The sequence below is a fragment of the Phascolarctos cinereus genome, unplaced genomic scaffold (genome assembly GCF_003287225.1).
Source record: "Phascolarctos cinereus isolate Bilbo 61053 unplaced genomic scaffold, phaCin_HiC Scaffold_3;HRSCAF=262, whole genome shotgun sequence".
NCBI classification, from domain to species: domain Eukaryota; kingdom Metazoa; phylum Chordata; class Mammalia; order Diprotodontia; family Phascolarctidae; genus Phascolarctos; species Phascolarctos cinereus.
The window spans coordinates 3589058-3609804 of NW_027555736.1; the positions used below are offsets into that span (position 1 = coordinate 3589058).

General features: G+C 40.7%; 1 protein-coding gene across 1 annotated transcript in view; it reads left to right on the forward strand.

The window, feature by feature from the left end:
* The window catches only part of TCERG1L (transcription elongation regulator 1 like), a 296277-nt gene that overhangs the window by 208330 nt on the left and 67200 nt on the right, over positions 1 to 20747 (forward strand). The window contains 1 exon segment of the mRNA XM_020973107.2: positions 1344 to 1429. Coding sequence (XP_020828766.1) covers positions 1344 to 1429 — 86 coding nt within the window.

Genomic DNA, 20747 nt, shown 5'->3' on the forward strand with positions numbered 1-20747 from the left:
CCGGTGCTCTATCCACTGGGCAACCAGCTATTTCTCTATGAGACCATCATCAGCCTTCGTTTTTTTCTTTTCTTTTTTTTAATAGAATAAACTTTTTCACAGGGGACATTTAGCTGCATCCCTTTTAAAGATTACACTAAAATATGGCTGTATCTTACCTCCTTCCTTTGTTGCTTTTCCTTTTATCCCTTTTTTATGTTCTCTCTTGACTGTTTTCAGTCTAACAGGAAAATTTAAACAAATATTTCCTTTATATTTAAAAACTTTGAATTATTCTCTGGATAGAAAGGCATTCCTTTTATCTTATCTAAAAAGTTAAGTACATTTTAAAATAAAATGGGGAGATTATACTCTATAGACTTTCCATGTTCCCTGGGCTAGAGTATTATTTATAAAACATTTAAATGAAAACCATCTCTGTGGTTAAGTGGACCTTCTAGGCTCCAGATTCTTTATCATTTACACATATTTCTCATCAAAGACTCCTTTACTTTTCCTCTAAGGCCTTGATGTTGTGTTACCTGCCCTTTGAGAGTAGCACAGTCTTTTACTGTAGTCTTAAGCAAAAAGGTCAAGACCTATCAGGGATAACTTATTTCAATCAGTTTCTGGTTCCTTGCAGAGCCAAGACTGGGTGGGACATATTCCACTGTGACAGGCTTCCTTGGGTATTTCCCATTTCTTATGCTTGTCATGTTTTACGGGTTTCTGGGCAATCAGCCTTGTTCTCAGGATTCTCCTGAAGGACGGACAGCAGGGAGGTGGATGTTGGGAATGCATTTGCTGTGACGGAGTTTGGCACTAATGAGAGTCTGTATTTGGTCATTTCTCTCTTTGTGTCCCTATGTGCCTTTGATCAATTTGCCTTTGGAGTGGCGACTCCACTTTATTTCTGTCATCAAGGCCACCTCCCCACTCTTCCCACTCCTGTGTTGTGGAAGCCTGAGTGCCTCAAGTTTGAATGTATCGCGTCAGCCTTTCAGCAAGCCCCATTTCCTGGGCCACTGAATCCCGTGTTCTTTGAGGCTGAATTACAAGTTACTTTGTGTCGTGAAATCATTAAGTCTTCCCCAGAGAGTGCAAAGCCTGCAATGGCTTTCTCCATTTCCAGGGAGACATTCCCAGTACTGCACTGCCCATCCAGATTATTCATGCCTGGATGGTTGGGGCATCCCTGATGAATTATGCTTTCTAATTTGCTGTGACTATGCTGAGAACCATGATTTCACAGAAGCTACCTTAGTCTGTTTTATGGGAACATGACATTATGCTTCAGGCATAGCGTCAGCTATATCTCTGTTGATTTCTCCCTTTTACCAATATTGTTCTGTTTCTGTGTAAAGGACCCTTCTCTGCTAATACATGGAGATGAGAGCTCACCCAGAGGAAATAAACCCGTGGCTTCCACGCCTGTCCCAGGATCACCTTGGTAAGCACATTCTAAAACTCACAAACATCGTCAGTGATCTTTGTTTCCTAGAGAAGGGAGGTCAAGTTGCCTTGCAAGAGTGTCCCATGGAATGTCTTTAGACAAGCCATGTGCTGAGCACAGAATTCCACAGTGTTGTGATGCTTAGCAGAAAAGGAAAACAAGTGTGTTGTAATCCTATTCTATCCCCATATAGCTGATGATTTTTTTTTCAATCTACAATTTGTCCAAAACATGCAATGGAAGGCCGTGTCTGAGAAAAAGAGGGTTCATCAGGCCTTAAAAGTAAACGGTTCATAATTCCATGGAGATTGGAGAAGATTTACTGGGTGGATTTTAATTAAAGGATAGTCAATTAGATATTTCATGTTATCCTACGGGAATTTCAGAATGTTAGGTATGGCGTGTTCTGAACGCCTTCCTTTGGGGAGCCACATTCTCTGTGTTTTAATGATACCTTTTATAATGGTGCAGTTCTGAATTAGAGTAAGAAAAAAAGTTGTTTTGGAAAATTTAGCTTGAAGGCCTCAAGACTGCAGCCCAGGGCACACCTGGAAGAGCGTCAAGTTTAGCAAGCAAAGCCTGTGATTGCTACGGTCAGGTTAATATGTTGTCTAAGCAAAGAGGCCTTCAGTGGTTTTCCAAAGGCTTTTTTCTTATCTCTAGTCAATGGGTGTTCTCACAGGCCACATTTATAGGTGCAGAGTATGGGGGAGGTTCTGAGTCTTTGGATAGCATGCTGATCATGAATCATTTCTAACCATCATAAACAGGGATCTTGTCATATGGAGAAGCAGAAGTGAGGGCTAAGGTAACGAGCCAGAATAAACATTTCCTGTACTGATCAGGCTGAGTAGCCATTTACCCTCCCATTCATTCTGTCTTCCAAAGAGAGATATTCCGACTCACTCCAGGAGAAGATACTGCAGCCTCCTCCCAAGCTTGCCTTCCATAGGTGGGCCACAGAGGTACTGGATGGGGATGAGAAGGCATCATTAAGAGATCAGTAGCCAAGGTGCCTCAGCTAAGATTCTGAGGCAAACATTACGCGGATTCCCAGATTATAGGGGACAACAAGAACAGCAAAACAAGTGATGATTAGTAACTCTTTCTGGAAGTCTCAAGAGGAGCCTGGTCCTGGGGGGCTTGCCCAGTGTCTGCTCTCAGGGCCCCGTCAGAAGGACTTGCAGCCCACGTCCTGCTCCTCTCCCCAGCTCTCCATGCTTCTTGTCCTCCTGAGATCCTCCTCCACCCTTGCCCTCACAGCCACACCTGCTGCCCTGTGAGGCCGGGGCCTCTTGGGGGGCTGTGACCTGGCCTTACCTGAATCTGTGTCTCCACATCGCTTCTTGGCCGTTTATTTGTAAGGTGCTTAGTGCCGCGTTTGGCCCAAAGTCGGTGACATCTAAATGCACTTGTTCTTTGCCCTTTCCCTCCCGTGGCTAGCATGTAGATCATGCTTCCAGGTTTGCTAAATACTGCATTTCTGTTCCCATCTGATCCTTAAAATAATGCTATTAAGTAAGTTTTATTTTTATCCCCCTCAACAGACAAAGGAAACTGAGGCCGGTAGAGGGTACGTGAATTGCTCAGGGCCACGTAGTGTCTGAGGCAGAAGTAGAAGTCAGATCTGCCTGATTCTAGGTCTGACATTCTGGCCTCCCTTGCACCTGACCCCTGCTATCATTCTGCTGGACTTCCAGCCAGTGTCTGAATTGCCATCTCATCAGAAAGTTGCATTCTGCCCCGGGCTCAATGCCTTATAAAGGACCTTTCATTTCCAATTGCTTGAAATCAGACCCCTACTTTACTCCTGGGGCACCACCATGCATTGTCACCACATATGCCATGCCTCTCCTTCCTGCCTCCTCTGCTCCCCTTTATTTTCTGTCTTTCTCAATTGCAAAGGAAATTCTTTGGTGACAGCGACTATCTTGGCTGTTTAAAGTTTTGTATCTTTGTATTTGTCTCTATGTGTGTCTATCAAATCTTTCAATCATTCATCTATCTATTTGCCATCTGTTTATCCCAACACATACATAAACTAGATTCTACCTTACAACACGCCAGATAAGTTTCATATACAGCTTTTATTTACAAACCTTTGGAGGGGGAGAGGGAGGGAAGGAAAGAAGGAGGCAGGGGAGGGAAGAGGGGAGAGAAGATTTGTCCCAAGGAAGCATACATCAGGTTAATCTTAATTGCTAGAAAGTTTGTTTCTTTGATCGCTGATTTTGAGCCGAAATCTTCCTTTCTGTACTCCCAATCACTGCCTCTCATTCTGCCTTTGGCAGTCAAAAAGGATAAGTGCAGTCCCTCACTGAGTCTTATCTCACTGAGTCTTAAACAAGCCAAGGCTTAGAGAGATTTTCAGTCACCTGGTTGTCCTCCTCCCTAGTTTATCGATGTCTTACCTAGAAGGTAGTAGGTACCCCAGACTGAATACGATTGTCTAGATGAGGCCTGGCTAGGAGAGTTGCATCATTATCTCTCTGGTCCTGGCCATTCCACCTGACTTCATACAGATTAAATCAACTATCTTGACCTCTACGTCAGATGGGGCATGCTGTGATGTACATCAGGCTTGTAGTCCACTAACATCCCCAGCTGGATTTCAATAAACTCCTATCTCACTGCGACTTCCCATCTTATAGGAGTGAAATTGAGTTTTTCAACCCAAATGTTAAAATTGACATTTGCTTCATCAAATTTCATCTTATTTAGTTGAAAAAAAACATCTTCTAAGCTGCTGATACTGTTTTAGATCCCTACTCTGATATCTGGTGTGTTAGACATAGTTCTTAGCCTTAAGTCGTTAAAACTTTAGGAATTATGACATCTATCCCTTTATCCAAGTCAGTGATAAAAATGATAAACAGCACAGGTCTCAACACTGATACCCAAGGAGGTCATTCCACTGAAGTCCTTATAGAAAGAAATTGACCTGGAATCACTGGTGATCATTCCTTGGTTTTGAAATTTTAATCACTTTCAAGTCCATTTAATGCTACCATCATTTAGCTGACAGCCTTACAACTTTTCCATAAGGATAATATCAAATAATGATGATTCTAACCTAAATAAGTGGCACCCCTGTCATTTCCCAGACCTATCTCTTGGTATTCTCTGTTGAAATAGGAAATAAGGTGACTGGCATAAAGTGATGCTGACAAGACCGTGATGGCTATTGGTGACCATGGCTTTCCTTTCTACATGCCCTGAAAATATTTTGAAAGATATTCTTTTTTTCTCAAGAATTAAATTCAAGTTCCATGATATTTTTACAGGATTAATTCTCTTCCTTTTTTTCAAAGTGAGTCAATGTTTGCCTGCGTTTGATTCCGTAATAATTTCCCAATTCTCCACAGCCTTTCAGAGTTCATTTACCATGGCTCAGATATTCTATTTGCCATTGCTTTGGGCACCAAAGAATTAACTGATTGGGTCAAGTGGATTTTGAACTCAAGGGCATCTAGAAGTGCTGTCACTATCCATCACATATCTCTCATATATTATCTATCTGATTTACAGTCACTTGTTCTCTGTCCTTTTAGTCCAAAAGTTATCCTCCCTGGCAAAAACAAAAACAAAAGCAAACAAACAAACAAAAAGAATCAAACATCTTTGCCCTCTCTTTGACACAGATGGCATAGTATAGGATTTCTGGGCAGTGGGTCCATCCCTTCTTGGTATCCCTGTTTCCAAAATGTATTGGAAGGATGGAAGGAGAGAAAGAAGGGAAGGAGGAAGGATACAGTGGTCTCCTTTTTCTTCTTTATCAAAATCCACCTACTCTTTGTTTTTTTGTGTTGGCAATAGCACCTTTATAGAACCAGAATGTTTTTACCTTCCTCTTCTTCTGTTTTCTACTTATCTTTGTAAAATCTATGAATTTACTTTCTATTCAACTTAGCCTTTTTAGATGACCCCTACCCTTTCCATCTTCATCAAAATGATTTCTCTTAGTGCCTTCATAATTTCATTTTTGAGAGCTTGCCATCTCTCCTGAAATGGGATGACTAGCCCTGGAGAGCAGTCGAGCATGTAATGTAGTCCATGCTTTCTCTGAACCTTTCAAATCTGCTTGCAAAAAATCTAGAGTTCATTTCATGCTCTGTTCAGCTTGACTGTTCTCCATATCATGTAACCCTCTGGAGGGAAGAATTCTTCTGTCCAAGAGTTCTAATAATTTCCATACCAGCAAAGAGATTTTTCTTGTAGGAGGTGGCCACACCCAGAGGAGAATTTTCTCTTGTTGGTTTCTCCTTTTTTTTTTTTTTAGTGATTCTGAACATTTATTTATTTATTTTTAACACAAAAGTCTTCTTCAAACAAGTGTACAGACAAGCCTGATCACTAAGGACAGTGTCCCTCCCCACAGTTAGGTGATCCATGTTAACAAAAAGGAGGAATGAACTGTCTCACATTAGCAGTGTGGCACTGACTTTGACATTCCTATTTCACTTGTTTTGTTGGGGTTCCCTGTAGGCTTTACTTGTTCAATGTGGCCATCTCACACACTGTCCTCTGAGCTCTCAGTTTTTTTTTTTTACTCTGTCTCTCATTGTGCAAAACCCCTCATGTTTCTGTGGTCTTTGAATAAGAAAAGCCTCAAGAAGAGGCAGGTACTGTCACTCATTGTCATCATCTCTGTTCTTTATCATTTCTGTTCTATTTTTCTTCATGTTTAGCACCTAGCACGTTGCCTTGCTTAGAGGAGGCATTTAGTAATTGCCTGATGAATTGAATCCCATTGTAAATGTTAACAAAATTTCTAGGTTCCTTTTAAAGCATCACTTTGTGCCTTTCCATCTCTCCTGCTCCATGAATCACCAGAAATGGGTAGTAGCCCTGCAGAAATGTACATAGAGAAAAACAATTACATTCTAATATAAAGCCACAGGTGGTTAAGTGAGAATTCTACTCTTTAAAGAAGATCCATACTTGATAAATTGTTCTCAGTTTCAGAGTAGAGAGATGGTCTTGTAGGGAAGTGGGGTCCCAGACCGGCAATCCCCTGGAAAAGAGAAGTTGAGAGGTAGAGGCAGCCCAGCTAAGGGTCTGCTTTCAACCCAAAGCCTTTTCTTTGCTCTCTCATGGGTATAAAGTCCTTATACAAGGCAGGTACTCTATGGAGAATTTGTGAGAGGAAATGAACCTGAGTTATTTAAGATGTTACGTGGGTCTGTTCTCTGTACTGGGAAGAATATGTTGGCTTTTGCCTATATGTCCCCTCCCTGTTTGGTTCTTTGCCATATCTAATCACAATTGGTCCACGATGTCGACCTGACCATCGGTTTCACACCATTGAGAGTCTCTTTGCTCCATTGAATATGCATTCTGCCTAAGCTTTGCTACTTCGAGAGGCTGCCTTTACCCAAGAGGTGTTTGGAAAGTGGTCCCTGGGTTCTGAGGTCCTCAGATCCTGGGGCAAGCTGGCAGAGCCCTCCATAATCTTAACCTAATGGGCCATCGCGTTGATTATGACTTCCCTTTGCTGTTGCATCGTCCTCTTGGAAAGCAACATTACATGCTGTGTGATATGACATTTTCATTAATCTTGGCATCATACATATGGAAACCTTAGTAATAACTCACTTTACTGACATTACAATCTGCTACCATAAAAAAAAAGCCTGCTGCCATGGGGAGCTATGAATTTTTCACTCAATTAACTTAAATCATTACACAGTTCTCCATTTGAGTGTGCAATGATTATTATTCTGCCTTTACTCAGAGTCAACTGTGCACAAAGAGGGCTGAGGAGCAAAGAAAAAATGTTGGTGGTCTTGGAGCAAAGGAGTAGCAACATTTCCTCAATCATTTATAATCGATATGATCAATCCATCCTTAGGTTCATGGGATGATATTAGCTGATATTTCATGTCAGCTGATCCTTATAATGTCTAAAGCCAAATTTGAGGCCAGCTGTTTTTCCCACCTTGTCTTTCTACAAACCAGAAGACCAAAATGAAGGATGAGCCTAGTCTATGGTTACTCCAACCACCTCATTCCTTTTACAAAGGAGGCAGCTGAGGGCCAGAGAGGTGAATGTCTGATTAAGCTTAGGAGAGTCAGTCAGTAACAACCTCAACAAAGGTCGGAAGCTAAAAATCACATCTCAGTCACACCATTTGCAGCTCTCTTTTCTTCTCTTCCAGTTCTTCATACCTTAAAAGATGTTAAAAATTTGTGTTGTTTTTTTTTTCTTTTTGGAAGAGATTGGAGAAATTTTACGTAATAGAGGGGAATAATTAGTAGATCCACATATTTTCATGTCAAGGGACAGTTTTCTATTTTTTTTTCTTTCAGAAAGAATAAATGAATGTGAAACTTCAATTAATAGGTTGAGGGTTATGAGGTAGGGTTTGCAGATGTAATTTAGGTAGCCTAAACTTCTGGTCTCAAGAGCTATCTAATCTCTTGGTAGTACTCACCTAGAAATATAGAACTATCCTATCAGAATTCTGATGAGATATTATCCCTAAGGCAATGTTAACATGAATGAATAACTTCTTTTTTTCTAGTTGAGACCTTACTCTTTATTTTTCATTGCTGGTAGCACATAAGATCTCTTCGGCATTTGAAGAAGTTGTATTACAGTCTCATTATTTATCACACAGCTCAGTGATGGCTGGCAGATTGTCAATCAGACATGAGGTATCAGTTGGCTTGGCATTTTGCCAATCTAGACCAAAAAAATGAGGTGGAATGGAAAGTGATAGAAACACCTTCAGGTTCCTGTTCTAGTCACCATTTAACCACTTTGACTGTTAATCAATAAGTTGGTCAATACATAGACACTGATTAAATATTGCATTTATATAGGCACTATGCCTTGTTTGTGGAACAGTCAGGAGGGTCACTGGATTAAAGAGTATATTTGGGTGGTACCTAACTACTAAACTTTGCCCTTTTGATGTAGAATGTGTTATTGTGAAAGTTGGCCTTTCTATAGATTAGATATAAAGTATTTTTGTTATTGTTCAATTGTTTCAGTCATGTCTCACACTTTGTGACCCTATCTTGGCAAAGATTCTGGAATGCTTTGCCATTTTCTTCTCCAGATCATTTTACAGATAAGGAGATAAGGAAAACAGAGTTAAATGACTTGTCCAGGGTCACACAGCTAGTAAGTGTCTGATGCTGGATTTGAACTCATGATAAGTCTTCCTGATTCCAAGTCCAGTGCATTATCTACTATGGTGCCACCTAGCTGTTGGATATAAAGCATACTACTAGTGTATATTGTACAAATTATTCCTCCTCAGATGTTTAACTTTGGCAAATTTTCACAATGATAAATTTTATTTTTATATAAGGTAAACATGGTTTTAAAAAGTAGAGCTATTAATAAGTGGAATAGACTGCCTTAGAAAACTGTGAATTCCCACTCAGTGGATATGTTAAGTAAGGGCAAGGATGACCATTTAGCAGGAGTATGTCAAGGAAATTATTTTTAAAACTTCAGACAAGACTAGATAGATATTAAAATCCTGTCTACCTCTGAAATTCCAAGATTCATAGAGATAACATCCAAAGATAATATACAATCAAGTCGTATGCAGAATAAATTGGAGTTAATTAAGAAAGGGAAGACATTAGTATTAAAGGAGAGCTGGAAAGACTTCTTGCTCAAAATATGAGTATCTGAAACTTGAAAGAATGGGGGGGGAGCATTCCATACATGAGGGACAGGCACTGAGTCAAGAAATGGAGAATTGTGTTTGAGGAATAGCAAATAAAACAATTTGAATGAATTATAGTGCATGGTCCAGAGTAAAACATGAAAAGTAAAAAAAAAAAAAAAAAGGAAAACATGAAATGAGGTAATAAGGCAGCACTGGAGTTTACTGTATGGAGGAGGGTAACATGGTCATATCTGCACTTAAAGAAGATGAATTTGATAGATGAATGGGGAATGGACTGGGGGGGGGAGAAGAAGGTAGTGAGAATAAGTAAAAGCTTATTTCAATAGTACAAACATGAAATGATGAGGTCCTAAACCATAGTTGTGGCCTTAGCCAGGGAGAGAAAGGGACATAAAGGAGAGATGTGATGAAAGGAGTAATTATAGGGCTTGGCATGTGAATTGATATAAGGAGAGGGGGAGAGTAAACAGTCAAGGATGCCACTTGGGTGGAGAGCCTGGTTCACCTGGAGAAGGGTGGTACCCTGGGCAGTTATGAGGAAATTAGGAAGAGAGAAGGGTTTAGGGGAAAAGATAATAAATTCAATTTTGGATATGCTAATTTTAAGATGCCTACAGAACATCTATTTCAAGATTATCATTATTATTGTTGTTGTTATTCTGCATTGAATTATATGTATGCATTTTATTCCTATATTCGCAGTAGAATTTAAACTCCTTCTCACATGGCCTTACCTAAGCTTTACCTACGCATGCTTGCATGGGTTCTGTCCAATGAACAATGGTCTTGTGCTTTCCCAGTCACCAATGGAGTGAAGCTGGGCTTTGTGCTGGCTCCCATGCTTTATAGCATGCTTTCAGCAATATTGTTAGAAGCCTTCAATGAGGATGAAAATGACGTCCAGGTCAACTACCTGGTATTTATTTAACTTGAAAAGGCTATGAGCCAAGACTAAAGTGGAGGGAGAGTTGGTGCTCAACTTTTTGTTCACAGGTAATTGTGCACTCAATATAGCCTGTGAGGCTGAGATGCAACAGACTATGGTTTGAGTCTCTGCTGCTTGTGCTAATTTTGGCCTCAAAATTAACACCAAGAAAAGAAAGGTTCTACACCAGCCAGCACCACATCATTGATATGTGGAACCATCAGTTATGCCAACAGAGAAATTTTGAATGCTGTGGATTAATTCATTTGCTTGGGCAGTATACTTTCCAGGGATGTCCACATAGATGATGAAGTTGCTGCTTGCATTATCAGAGATAGCTCATCGTTTGGGAGGCTCAGGTAGAATGTGTGGGAGCGAAAATGTAATACACTGTCTACCAAACTGAAGGTCTATATAGCTGGTGTGCTAACCTCATTGTTGTATGCTTGTAAAACCTGGACAGCATAACAGTGTCATGCCAGGAAACTGAATAAATTCTATTTGAATTGTCTTTGGAAGATTCTGAAGATCATACTGCAAAAAGGTACCTCACACTGAGGTCCTTTCTCAAGCTGCATTCGAACTCTACTACAGAGTGCAAATACATTGCTTGGCCATGCTGCTCAAATTCCAAATATACTTTTGACTAAGTGATTATTTTATAAAGAGCTCACACAAAGGAAGTGCTCACACAGAGAGTAGAAGGAATTATATGAGGATATTCTCAAGGTCCTTCAGAAGAAGTTTGGAATCAATTGTGAGACATGGGAGATACTGGTGCAGGACTGCCCAGCATGGAGTTCCTTCATCAAAGAAGATACTATGCTCTTGAATCGAAGCAGAATTGCAGTGCTCAAAAGAACCATGAGATGCTCAAATTTAGAGATGTCTTCATTCCAATGTTCCCATGAACTGTTTGTTCCCAACTTGTGGTCGAGCCTTCTGAACTCATTTTGGTCTCATCAGCCACAGTCAGACACCCTGTACATTGACATCAACATAGTGATGTCATTTTGGTTCTCTTCGATTACAAAGAACAAAATCCCACCAACCCAAGCTCTTTTTTGTAGATGTTGAGAATCCCCTAGTTAATTGGTTAGTATTATCCTAGTCTAAACCCTTCAGACTTTAGAGAAATCAGATTGGGACTTGGCTTAATAACCCTTTAACCTGCTGGGGTAATATGTTTTCAAGTGGAAAACTTTCAGTGTTGGGTAGAGATAGGATTTACAACAGTTTGTGCAACGAGGTTTGCAAGTTGCCTGTGACAAAATAATTGCATTGCTGTTCATTGTCCTTTGTTGGCATGTGGCTCTGTTACAGAGTGAAAGCAATTTCATCTTTACTGTACTTTATTATATCTGACTATATGTGAGTGTTCTAACTGTTAATTGCTTGGGGAGGTTAGGCAGTTTTGTAATCTCTTTTTAACTCTATAATGATATACCAAATGTTTAAGACATTCATACTCAACAGAGGGAACAAGAAACATGAATAAACAGAGAAAGGTCTAGTGTTTCATTTCCTTCCTGGTATGACTAGAAATTGTTCAGCCAAGTCTATTTTATTTGTGTGTTTTATTTTTCTCTCATATTAGATGACTTTGGTTTGGACAAGACTGGAAAGGCTACCTGATCCAACCAGTTCAACTGCATTCATATTTTTGGGTTAATTTTCAAATTCTAATACTATCAAATTGGAGTATTATTGAATCAAGAACTAGGCAGCCAATGATGGAGCACTGGTCCTGGAGTCAAAAAGACAAGTTTAAAATCTGGCCTCTGACATTTACTAGCCCTGTGAGGCCGGGCAAGTCACTCAACCTCTGTTAGCCTCAGTTTCCTCAATTGAAAATTGAGCATAATAACAGTACCTATCTCATAGGGTAGATGTGAAGATAAAATGATATCATATTTATAGAAAATGGTTAATGTAATACCTGGTGTAAAATGGTAGGGGCTTTATAAATGCTTACTCTCTTCACTTCCTCTTCCCCTTCCCCTATATATCATGATCATGGTCTAATAAGTTAGGAGTGGAGACTGAAATCCACAATATCATAGAATTTTAGAGATACAGGATATAGTAGATGTCAGCTAATCTAATGCTCTGATTTTTCAAATGTGGAAACTGAGGCCCAAATGATGCTATTGAGGTCAGATAGCAGCAAGTAGTTAACCTGGGATATTTCTCCAGGGGGGAACAATTATAATACATATTAAAACTGAGGACTCAAGCTGAGGGACCTTGCTTAACTTGTTTAGCTTGGAAAAGCAAATATCGGTGGGGGTTTGATATGGGAAGCATGACTTGTTTCAAATAATTGAAATGCTCTTTGGTGTGAGAGCATTTACCCCAATGGGAAGAACCAAGAGAAAAAGAAAAAAGCCCTAAAGAAGAAATGTAGGCTTGATCTCAGGAAGAACATCCTGATAATTAGAGCTGATCAAAAATGCAACGGTCTGCCTCAGGAGGCACTGCTTCCACCTCATTGCATATTTCCAAGCAGACTGTAGATCACCACTTGTTAGCAGGAGAATAGTGTAGGTGACGGATGCTGTTCAGATCAGACTAAAAAGATAGTGGGGGACTTTGAAATTCCAGAATCCAGGGATTCTGTGTAGCTCTCTCTGTAGTGGAGGTGGGGTCAAGTTTCCCAGTAGGATCTTGTTTTGGGGCATTAACAGCTTGTAAAACATTTTCTTTCTAATTACCATTAACACATTTTCAACTGTGTTTTGGACCAGCAGATATATCCTTAGAGAAGCAGAAGGACCGATCATTAAGATGTTAGTGGAAAGTGAAAAGAAAGCCTTTCTTTGGGTCCTATTTTCTGGACATTGAATAGTACAGAATAGAAGGTGAATAGAACAACTATCTATCCAAATTAAAACAGAAAGCTCTTGGTCCAAATTGATATGAATATCAAGGCCAAAGTAATGATCACTTACAAATTAGTGGATAATGCACTGAATGTGAAGAATTTGAATGTTCTTGGTTTAATGAATGTTCAAAAACATCCCAATTTTTTTAGGGATACTTTCTAGCTATTTCTCATGTTCTGTATCAATGATTTTCTAATGAAATAAAAGTTTATGTCATCTATTAATAGGAAATTTGGGGCTTCAATAGGCTACTGAAAATTATGAAAAAGAAGCTGTGTAAAGGTTGATATCAGCAAGAGAAATGACCAAAACAAGGGGGCACACAAGGAGAATGAGGGTAGGGATAATTGATAGGTTTCCGCTATACTCCATTGGTATCTACTTAATGTTAGGAGAAGAAGAAGAAGAACCTTAGGGTCCTTTCTGGTGCCCATATGGAGAATTAATGGGGTGGAGGTGTTTCTGGGGAGCATAGAAGGCATTGGCCAGGAATCATTCAGCATAAGGGGGTAGTAGGCATTGTCTACATGACTGTGATCACTAAGACATAAAAATAATGAATTACAGGAAGTGTAAAATTCCGCAACAAAAAATGAAAATTGAGACATGAAATTCATGTCCAAATGGTGTCCCTTTTATGTCTTTGTTTCTTGGCGATAATGACATGGTGACAACACCATCATGGGATTTAATATCCTGAGCTTCATCCAGATAAACAGAGGGATAGTTCGCCTTTGCTGATTCCCTTACATGGTGGGATTTTCTTTTTCCATTATGTAGTGAGTTATGGGTCCAACAGGAAATGAGAGGGGCTTCCAGAACCAAACCACATGCCTAGTTCCCTTGTCATGGAGCTTGTCCAAGAGATTTTGGTGCAGAGTCCAAGTACGTTTTGTCACATTGGGAGATGGAAGTCGGCATAGGCGCTGGCATTATATTATCCTGGGAAGAAGCAGAAGTCTTGGAACTGTCCTAGCTAAAATTATTAGACTTTTCCAAACACTCTCTGAATGCCAGTAGGGATAAGTACTTTCCTCATGGTTTTTCTTCCTTCTGAATGTACTTGAGAGTAGAGTCCTTGATTCTGCGTGGCCATTCTTTTACTGTAACAGAAGACCTTCCTTCTCATTGATATGTATTCTTCATTCATTAGGGAAAAGAACACAAGCATTTATTAAGTGCCTGCTCTATGCCAGCCACTGGGTTAAGAGTTTTACACATTCTAACTCATTTAATCTATTCCATGTGCCATTTTCAAAGCTGATGGTGTTCTGACGATTGATGATAAACAGGAATGATGTTAAAGAAAGGGATACCATGCCTAACACGTACTCTGGGAATGAAGTAGTTAGAACTTTGAAGAGATGAAAGGAAATAATGTTGCCTTTGCTTCACATATGGATGGTTATCAGTGGGAATTAAAAAAAAAAAGGAGAGGGTAGTATAGTTATCAGTGTAAATATTCAGATTTACTCTAACCTGAAAATCTGAGACTTAAGTTATTTGGTTAGTTTGGCTGCTGGAAAGTACTCTGTTGATAATGCAAAATTTGCCAAGGAACTCTTGCTTTTTTTGATTTATACCATCAGAGGGAACAAAATGCCACCTTCTCCCCATTGGATAATTAACACATGTATGATGCCAGTGAAAAGTGTATGACAGGCAATGGAGGGGGGGCAGTAAATTGAAATTAAATATCAAGTTGCTAAGGCTTCATCAGGTCCCTGTCAGCCAAATTCACGTCTAACAAACCTCTGGAGGCACTACTTCAGGCTCCAGTTCATGGATGGAATGGGATCATATAGGTTTTCACAGGCTACTCATTTTTAGGTGCTGAACACCTAGGTTTAAGATAGCCTCCTGTAGCCCTTGAGTTATTTACATGTTTTAAGTCTCCATCCCAATAAAAACTGGAGAGACCAGAGACAGTGTAAAAGAAACGTAAGTAATAGGTAATAGCATTCACTTTCAATGACCTCCAGTAAGAACTGGAAGTAAAAGTGTATATACCAACCCCTACAATGCAATATCTAATTGAGGAGCTAGAAGTTACAGGGTAATCATGAAGTCCCATTGAGTTTACTCATCAATCACCAATGCTCCAAACGTTTCATATTTTGTGGAATTTATAGAGACACACAAGAGATCCATCTGAAGAATTCCACCCTCCAAAGCCTAATTTTTTTTTTTGGTAAGAAAAGCTAGAGTATTTTAGATAACACCCTTCTGCTTATTTTTTGAAATATACTGAATTTCTCCATGAAGTTACGTCTGAATCAGTAATGTGGTTGTTCTTTTACATCTATATGTCCATTTAATCTATCCACCCATCCAGCAAATCATGATTCAATACTTCCTATGGTCAGAAAGTACACAAGTCTTAGTATTGGGTGTGAGTGAATGTTACTGTGACCCAACTTCTAGAGCAGAGAAGAACTACTAGACTCCTTTGAGTCCTTCAGTGCACATGTAATTATTAACCACTGACAGTCCCAGGCCTGTGCTAAGCACTGACATACAAGAAAGGAAAATATGTGTACCTGCCCTGAAGGTGCTCCCAATGTGAAAACAAAGTATGTGCAGAATAGATGGAAGTCAATCTTTGAGGGAAATACCCCCTCCCACCAATGATCCCTCTAAAGGACAAACAACAAGTTGTCACGTAGCCTTTTCTTGAATACTTCTAGTGGAAGGAAACCTATTCCCTCCCGAGAAAGAACTGCCCATTTTGGTGCAGCACAGTAATCATTAGAGAGAAAGACAAAACAGGCCTTTTCACAACTTAGACTCATTGATTTTCTAGAAGTCTGGTCTAGTGCAGCCTTCCAAGAACTTGCCAGCTGCCACATCCCCTCTGCTGAGGTTTCTCTGCTCCATGTTACTTTTCCTTGGTTTCTTTGAGTGACCCACCTATAGCACGTACTAGAAGCCCTTCGCCATTGCCGTCTCTCCTCTCAATACTTGTTTTGATATCCTTCCTAAAATAAGGCAACTAGACTAAAATGAGGTCCTCCAAATGGCGTCTGAGTAGAGAGGAGGACAGGCCCAAGCAAAGGGGAGAGTAGAGTACAATGACCTTTCCTGGGGCAAGTCATATGAAAGTACTGAAGACAAAGTACATCACTTATTGCCCCAAGAAACAAGAGATGCTGCAATATCCGTGTTTAGGCCAAATTGTTGTGAATAAGAAACTTTTTTCCCATAGAATATTGACTTTGCACTTTGTTTCCTAGGCATTTCCTAGGCATACATCTACGAGATTTTGAGGTAATCAGTCTCTGTCTAAATGAGCATAAAGACGAGAGATAAATAAGTGCACACATATACGTAGGCAGATATGCAATACCTAGATGTGTTACTTGCTTCTGTGGGTCATCTTCTGCCTAGGTTACATAGTGCTAGGTATGTATTACTGTATGGTGGGATGTATGGATCTGAGAAGCCATCCACAGTGGGTTAATGTGAAGGTTAGGGTGGTCCCCAGGATTCCTCCTGGGGTCTGGAATTTTAAGGGTTTTTTTTTTCATTTACCTTAAAACTTTCATATCATGCCTATTGAATTGGCAGGGACAAATAGTAAGGAATATCATCAAAACACTGAATGAGAGATTTCAGAAAAATCTTGAAAGACAAGTACGCTGGACTTAAGCTAATCAGGCAGAGCGCACTGGGGACAACTCTAAGGACTTACACTTAGGCCCAAATAATCCCAGCATGAGGGCACTGTATCAAGACATCAGTTCACCAGTAAATAGGCCTAGAAGCTCTATTGGCCTGCCAGCTCAATGTGAATCAGCAGGATGAAAAAGCACTGGAAAAGCTCACATGGTCTTAGGTTGAATTAAGAGGCACATACATAGCATGTGGTCACACTAGATTCTCTGATAAGGAACCACGTAGTATGTGGAGTTCTAGTCTAGATTCCTTTAGGAAGGACATTGAGAAACTGGGGCAGGTTGAGAGGAGGCAGCCAGGATTGTGATGCACCTTAAACCATCTTTAGCCTAGAGAAGCAAACATCCTCAGGAGGCCATGGTTGTTGCCTTCACACACTGGAAGGGCTGCCACACAGAATTAGCACGTCCATTGCTCTAGAAGGAGGAATCAGCAGCGATGAACATGAGTGGCAAAGTGACGGGTTTTGTTCTTCGGTGGGTAGGCATGAGGGAGGGTGCCTTCCTCCAGACTCCACTGGTCCAGAAGTGGAAGGTGCCACCCAAGGACCACAGACATTTTTTTACTTGTTGTATTGCCTGACGGTTACATGACTGCTTAGCAAGCAAGACGGCTGGGGAGGGAAATGTTGTCTCGCCACTGTTTCGTTCAGTAAGTTGGCTTTTAAAGATTCCCCTTTTGGGGACATGCCCAAATGCAGAGCATCCTCATTTTCTGCCCAATTCAGTCTGGGTCCAGCTTCTTGTCTTTCTGTAACGGCCTGCTCAAAACGTGCTTTGGGAGCTGAAATCAGTGGGCTCCCATCCACTTGCCTGGTGGCATGGCTCAATGAATATGTTTAACTGGCTTCCTTTCTAACTGTGCAAATCCCAGAAGATAATTTGTAGTATACTGACATTTATTAGATAGATAGATAGATAGATAGATAGATAGATAGATAGATAGATAGATATAGATAATTTATTAAATTTTTAATTTATGGAATAAAATAAGCATTTCCATAACATAGTATAATAATATATTTTTTTAAAAAGATGATTGCACACGAAACTGCAAATCTATTATGTACAACTTGCTATTCCTTTTAAGTAGATAATTTTAATATATTAATATAATTATATATTTTAACACTATATTTTTATAGTATCACTTCATTCCTCTACTCATGAATTCAACAAGGCTGTATCAAGTTTCTCCTACATGTAAAGGTGCTCATAATTACTCATGTGGCTTAATTTATGTTATAGAGCTGATTGTTCAGCCCTGGTTCTTAGCAAAGTCACTGAATTACATTGATGGGGCTGATGTTGCATGAAGACCTCATGGGGCGTCCTCCCCATCCATGTCAACATGAAGTGCTAGGCACACTGGCGTACTGTGGGCGTCTGTTACCATAGGTACTAAGGAGAAAGGAGGAGGCCAATGGGAGTGCTCCATCAGGGGGCGCCATAGTGCTAGCCCCTGGTCTGGGCACTCCTAATCTCTCACCTAGACCAGGGAGTTAAACATTGCCCTGGCCAAAGGAGCATGCTTTAGCACAAGTCCGCAGAAATCAGCAGAGAATTCCTCAGTCTCAGTTCGTCCTGAACAGTACTCAGCTGGCCACAGGGATGGAGGGGAGGACACAGCAAGCCTCTGGACTCAGAGTTTACATTCTTGCTGTAGAGACGATATGCAGAGGCATAGAAAGTCCAAATTGGTTGGGAGGCATTGCTACGTCTCACCAGCGATGTGACACCAACTGGGGGGTCATTGTAAAGTCAGTGTGAGACAGTATGGGTCTGTCTCACTTTATATCCCAGATATATCCCCGAAGAGTGTGAGTCAATTAAAAAGAAGGGGTTGTATGTTAGTCGTTCAAAAGGACTTCTTCCCCTTTCTGGGGGTTCTTCTGATGACAGTTCCCTCAGGCCCACTCCACTCCCTGCCTTGTACACAGATGCATTATTCTTGGACCCACAATTTCTATTACCTCATGCCAAACCTTTCTGGAGCTGTGCCATTTTGAACTAAGGTGGTTAGACCTCAGAACTGTGAAAGTCTGTTGTGGGGCTGTTACCCAAAGACATCCCAGCTGGGCGAAGCCCACTCCTGCACTGGTATACTTTCAGTAGAGCCTTGAGAAGCTTGGGCCATGGGCCAATGACAAGGAACCGTCAAAGGAGCTCTGGAGTTCCCTAAATCAGTCACTGGGTGCCCGCTCTTCACGTTAGGAAGATTTCCACGTTAGCTAGTCATCATTGAGTGAGCAATTTGCGTCAGGCCAGCTTCTTGCCCTTCAGATGGGGCTGTCAACGGGCACAGCTGCAGTGGTATTCCTTTTGTACCCACTTCTGTATTTTGTGAATCTGTTCATTGAGGGAGAAGAAAAAGAGAAACAAAAGCCAGGGAATAAAAACTATCACTGTCTATAATTGTAAAGAAAACAAAAATAAGCATATTATTTTCAAAGTGTATAAAAAGGATATATACAATTAACTTCCCATTATGCAGCTGGCTGTTCCTAGTGGATACCAACCATATGAAGAAGATGGCAGCCTTCTCTGGAGGCTCACTATTCATTTCTGCAGCCAGGGCTTCTGAAGTTTAGTTCCACAGGCTTCCCTCGGACACAGCGATGAGACATGATGTGTGGGTTCTTTGTTTCTTTGTTAAAATGCACCCCATGTGAACTGTTGACACTCCAGTCTCTCTCTTGAAATCACCTCCCCTTACATCCCTCCTCAGTATCCTTGTTCCTCATGCCTGGGACGCCCCATCCAAGCAATCAGTTTACAATCTTCTGGAATCACTTTAATGCTTTCAAGCTGGCTTCTCTTAACCTTTCCAGGTGCCTTGATGCCATTGGCTATATGTCTACATCAGGGCCATGATGACTTGAGAAAGAAATGTGATGTCCAGAGCACTTAAATTGCTACAGAGTTACCTGAAGTCCAGACACAGAGGATCTGACTCAGTGGTACACAAAGATCCACTGAGACCTTTTAAAATTTAGTATTTCTACATATTTATTATACACACATATATACATATAGGTACACATACATGTATGTATATATGTGTATATATAAATATGCATGTATATGTGTGTCTATATGTTTATCTTTGTGTGTGTGTGTGTGTGTGTGCGTGTATGTATATATGTATATAAAAGATGCACTATTTCTGGAGTTACAGTGTAGGTTCGAATACCTAAAACTTACTGCATTTGTCACCTAACACTGAGCCTCACTTCACTTGTCTCTGCCTCACTTTGGTTATCTGTAAAGTGAGGGGTTGGGCTATACGGTCTGTGAGGCCCCTTCCAAGTCCCGATCTGTGACCCTCTGACCCCCTATCAATGGAGCTGGGATTTCCTTGATTGTGGGCACTTCTCCAGTGTCATAGATCACCATTCATCCAGACCTCACACTCTGGCAAAACAACCCATGCATTCCTCAAAATCGTTCTCATTAAATCTACCCCATGTGCCTGCCTCTTTCTTCTTGGCCTTTTAATATTCCACGGCCATCAGGGCAGCTCTTTAGCTGTCAATTTGATATCTCTCACTCTCAAAGTATGAACAGCCCTTCTATTCCAGGGATAAATTTATTGGATAATGTACATATATTTTTCCTCATTCTTGCATAGATGTCATCGCTGAAAGTTTGCTGGGGCTCACATATGCCCCCCCATACCTCTTCAAAGTAACCCATCAATCTGATGCTTCAGAGCCTGCTGTGTTCTGTGATTTGCAGCCATGCAGAATCTCCAGAAGAATATTAGTACTAAGAAGATGGCAGTAGGTCGGGATTGTTGACACCACTGTACAGTTTCCCATGGACTCCCCTTCTTGCCATCTTCCATTGCAAACTCCTTAGCAGGCTCTTCAGCCCCTCCCATTCAGTTTCCTGTAATCTTACCCCTTTTCCCTTATTATAAGGTCCTACCTCTTCATTGGGCAATGGATAAAGCACTATGCCTGGAGGCAGGAAGACTCGAGTTCAAATTTGGCTTCAGATACTTAATAGCTCTGACCCTGGGGAAGTCACTTCACCTTGTTTGCCTCAGTTTCTCATCTGAAAAATGAGCTAGAGTAGGCCATGAGAAACCACTCCAGCATCTCTGCCAAGCAAGCCTCCAACGGGGTCAGAGAGATTTGGACATGTCTGAAGGGACATGACACGTCTTCATTGTGCTGA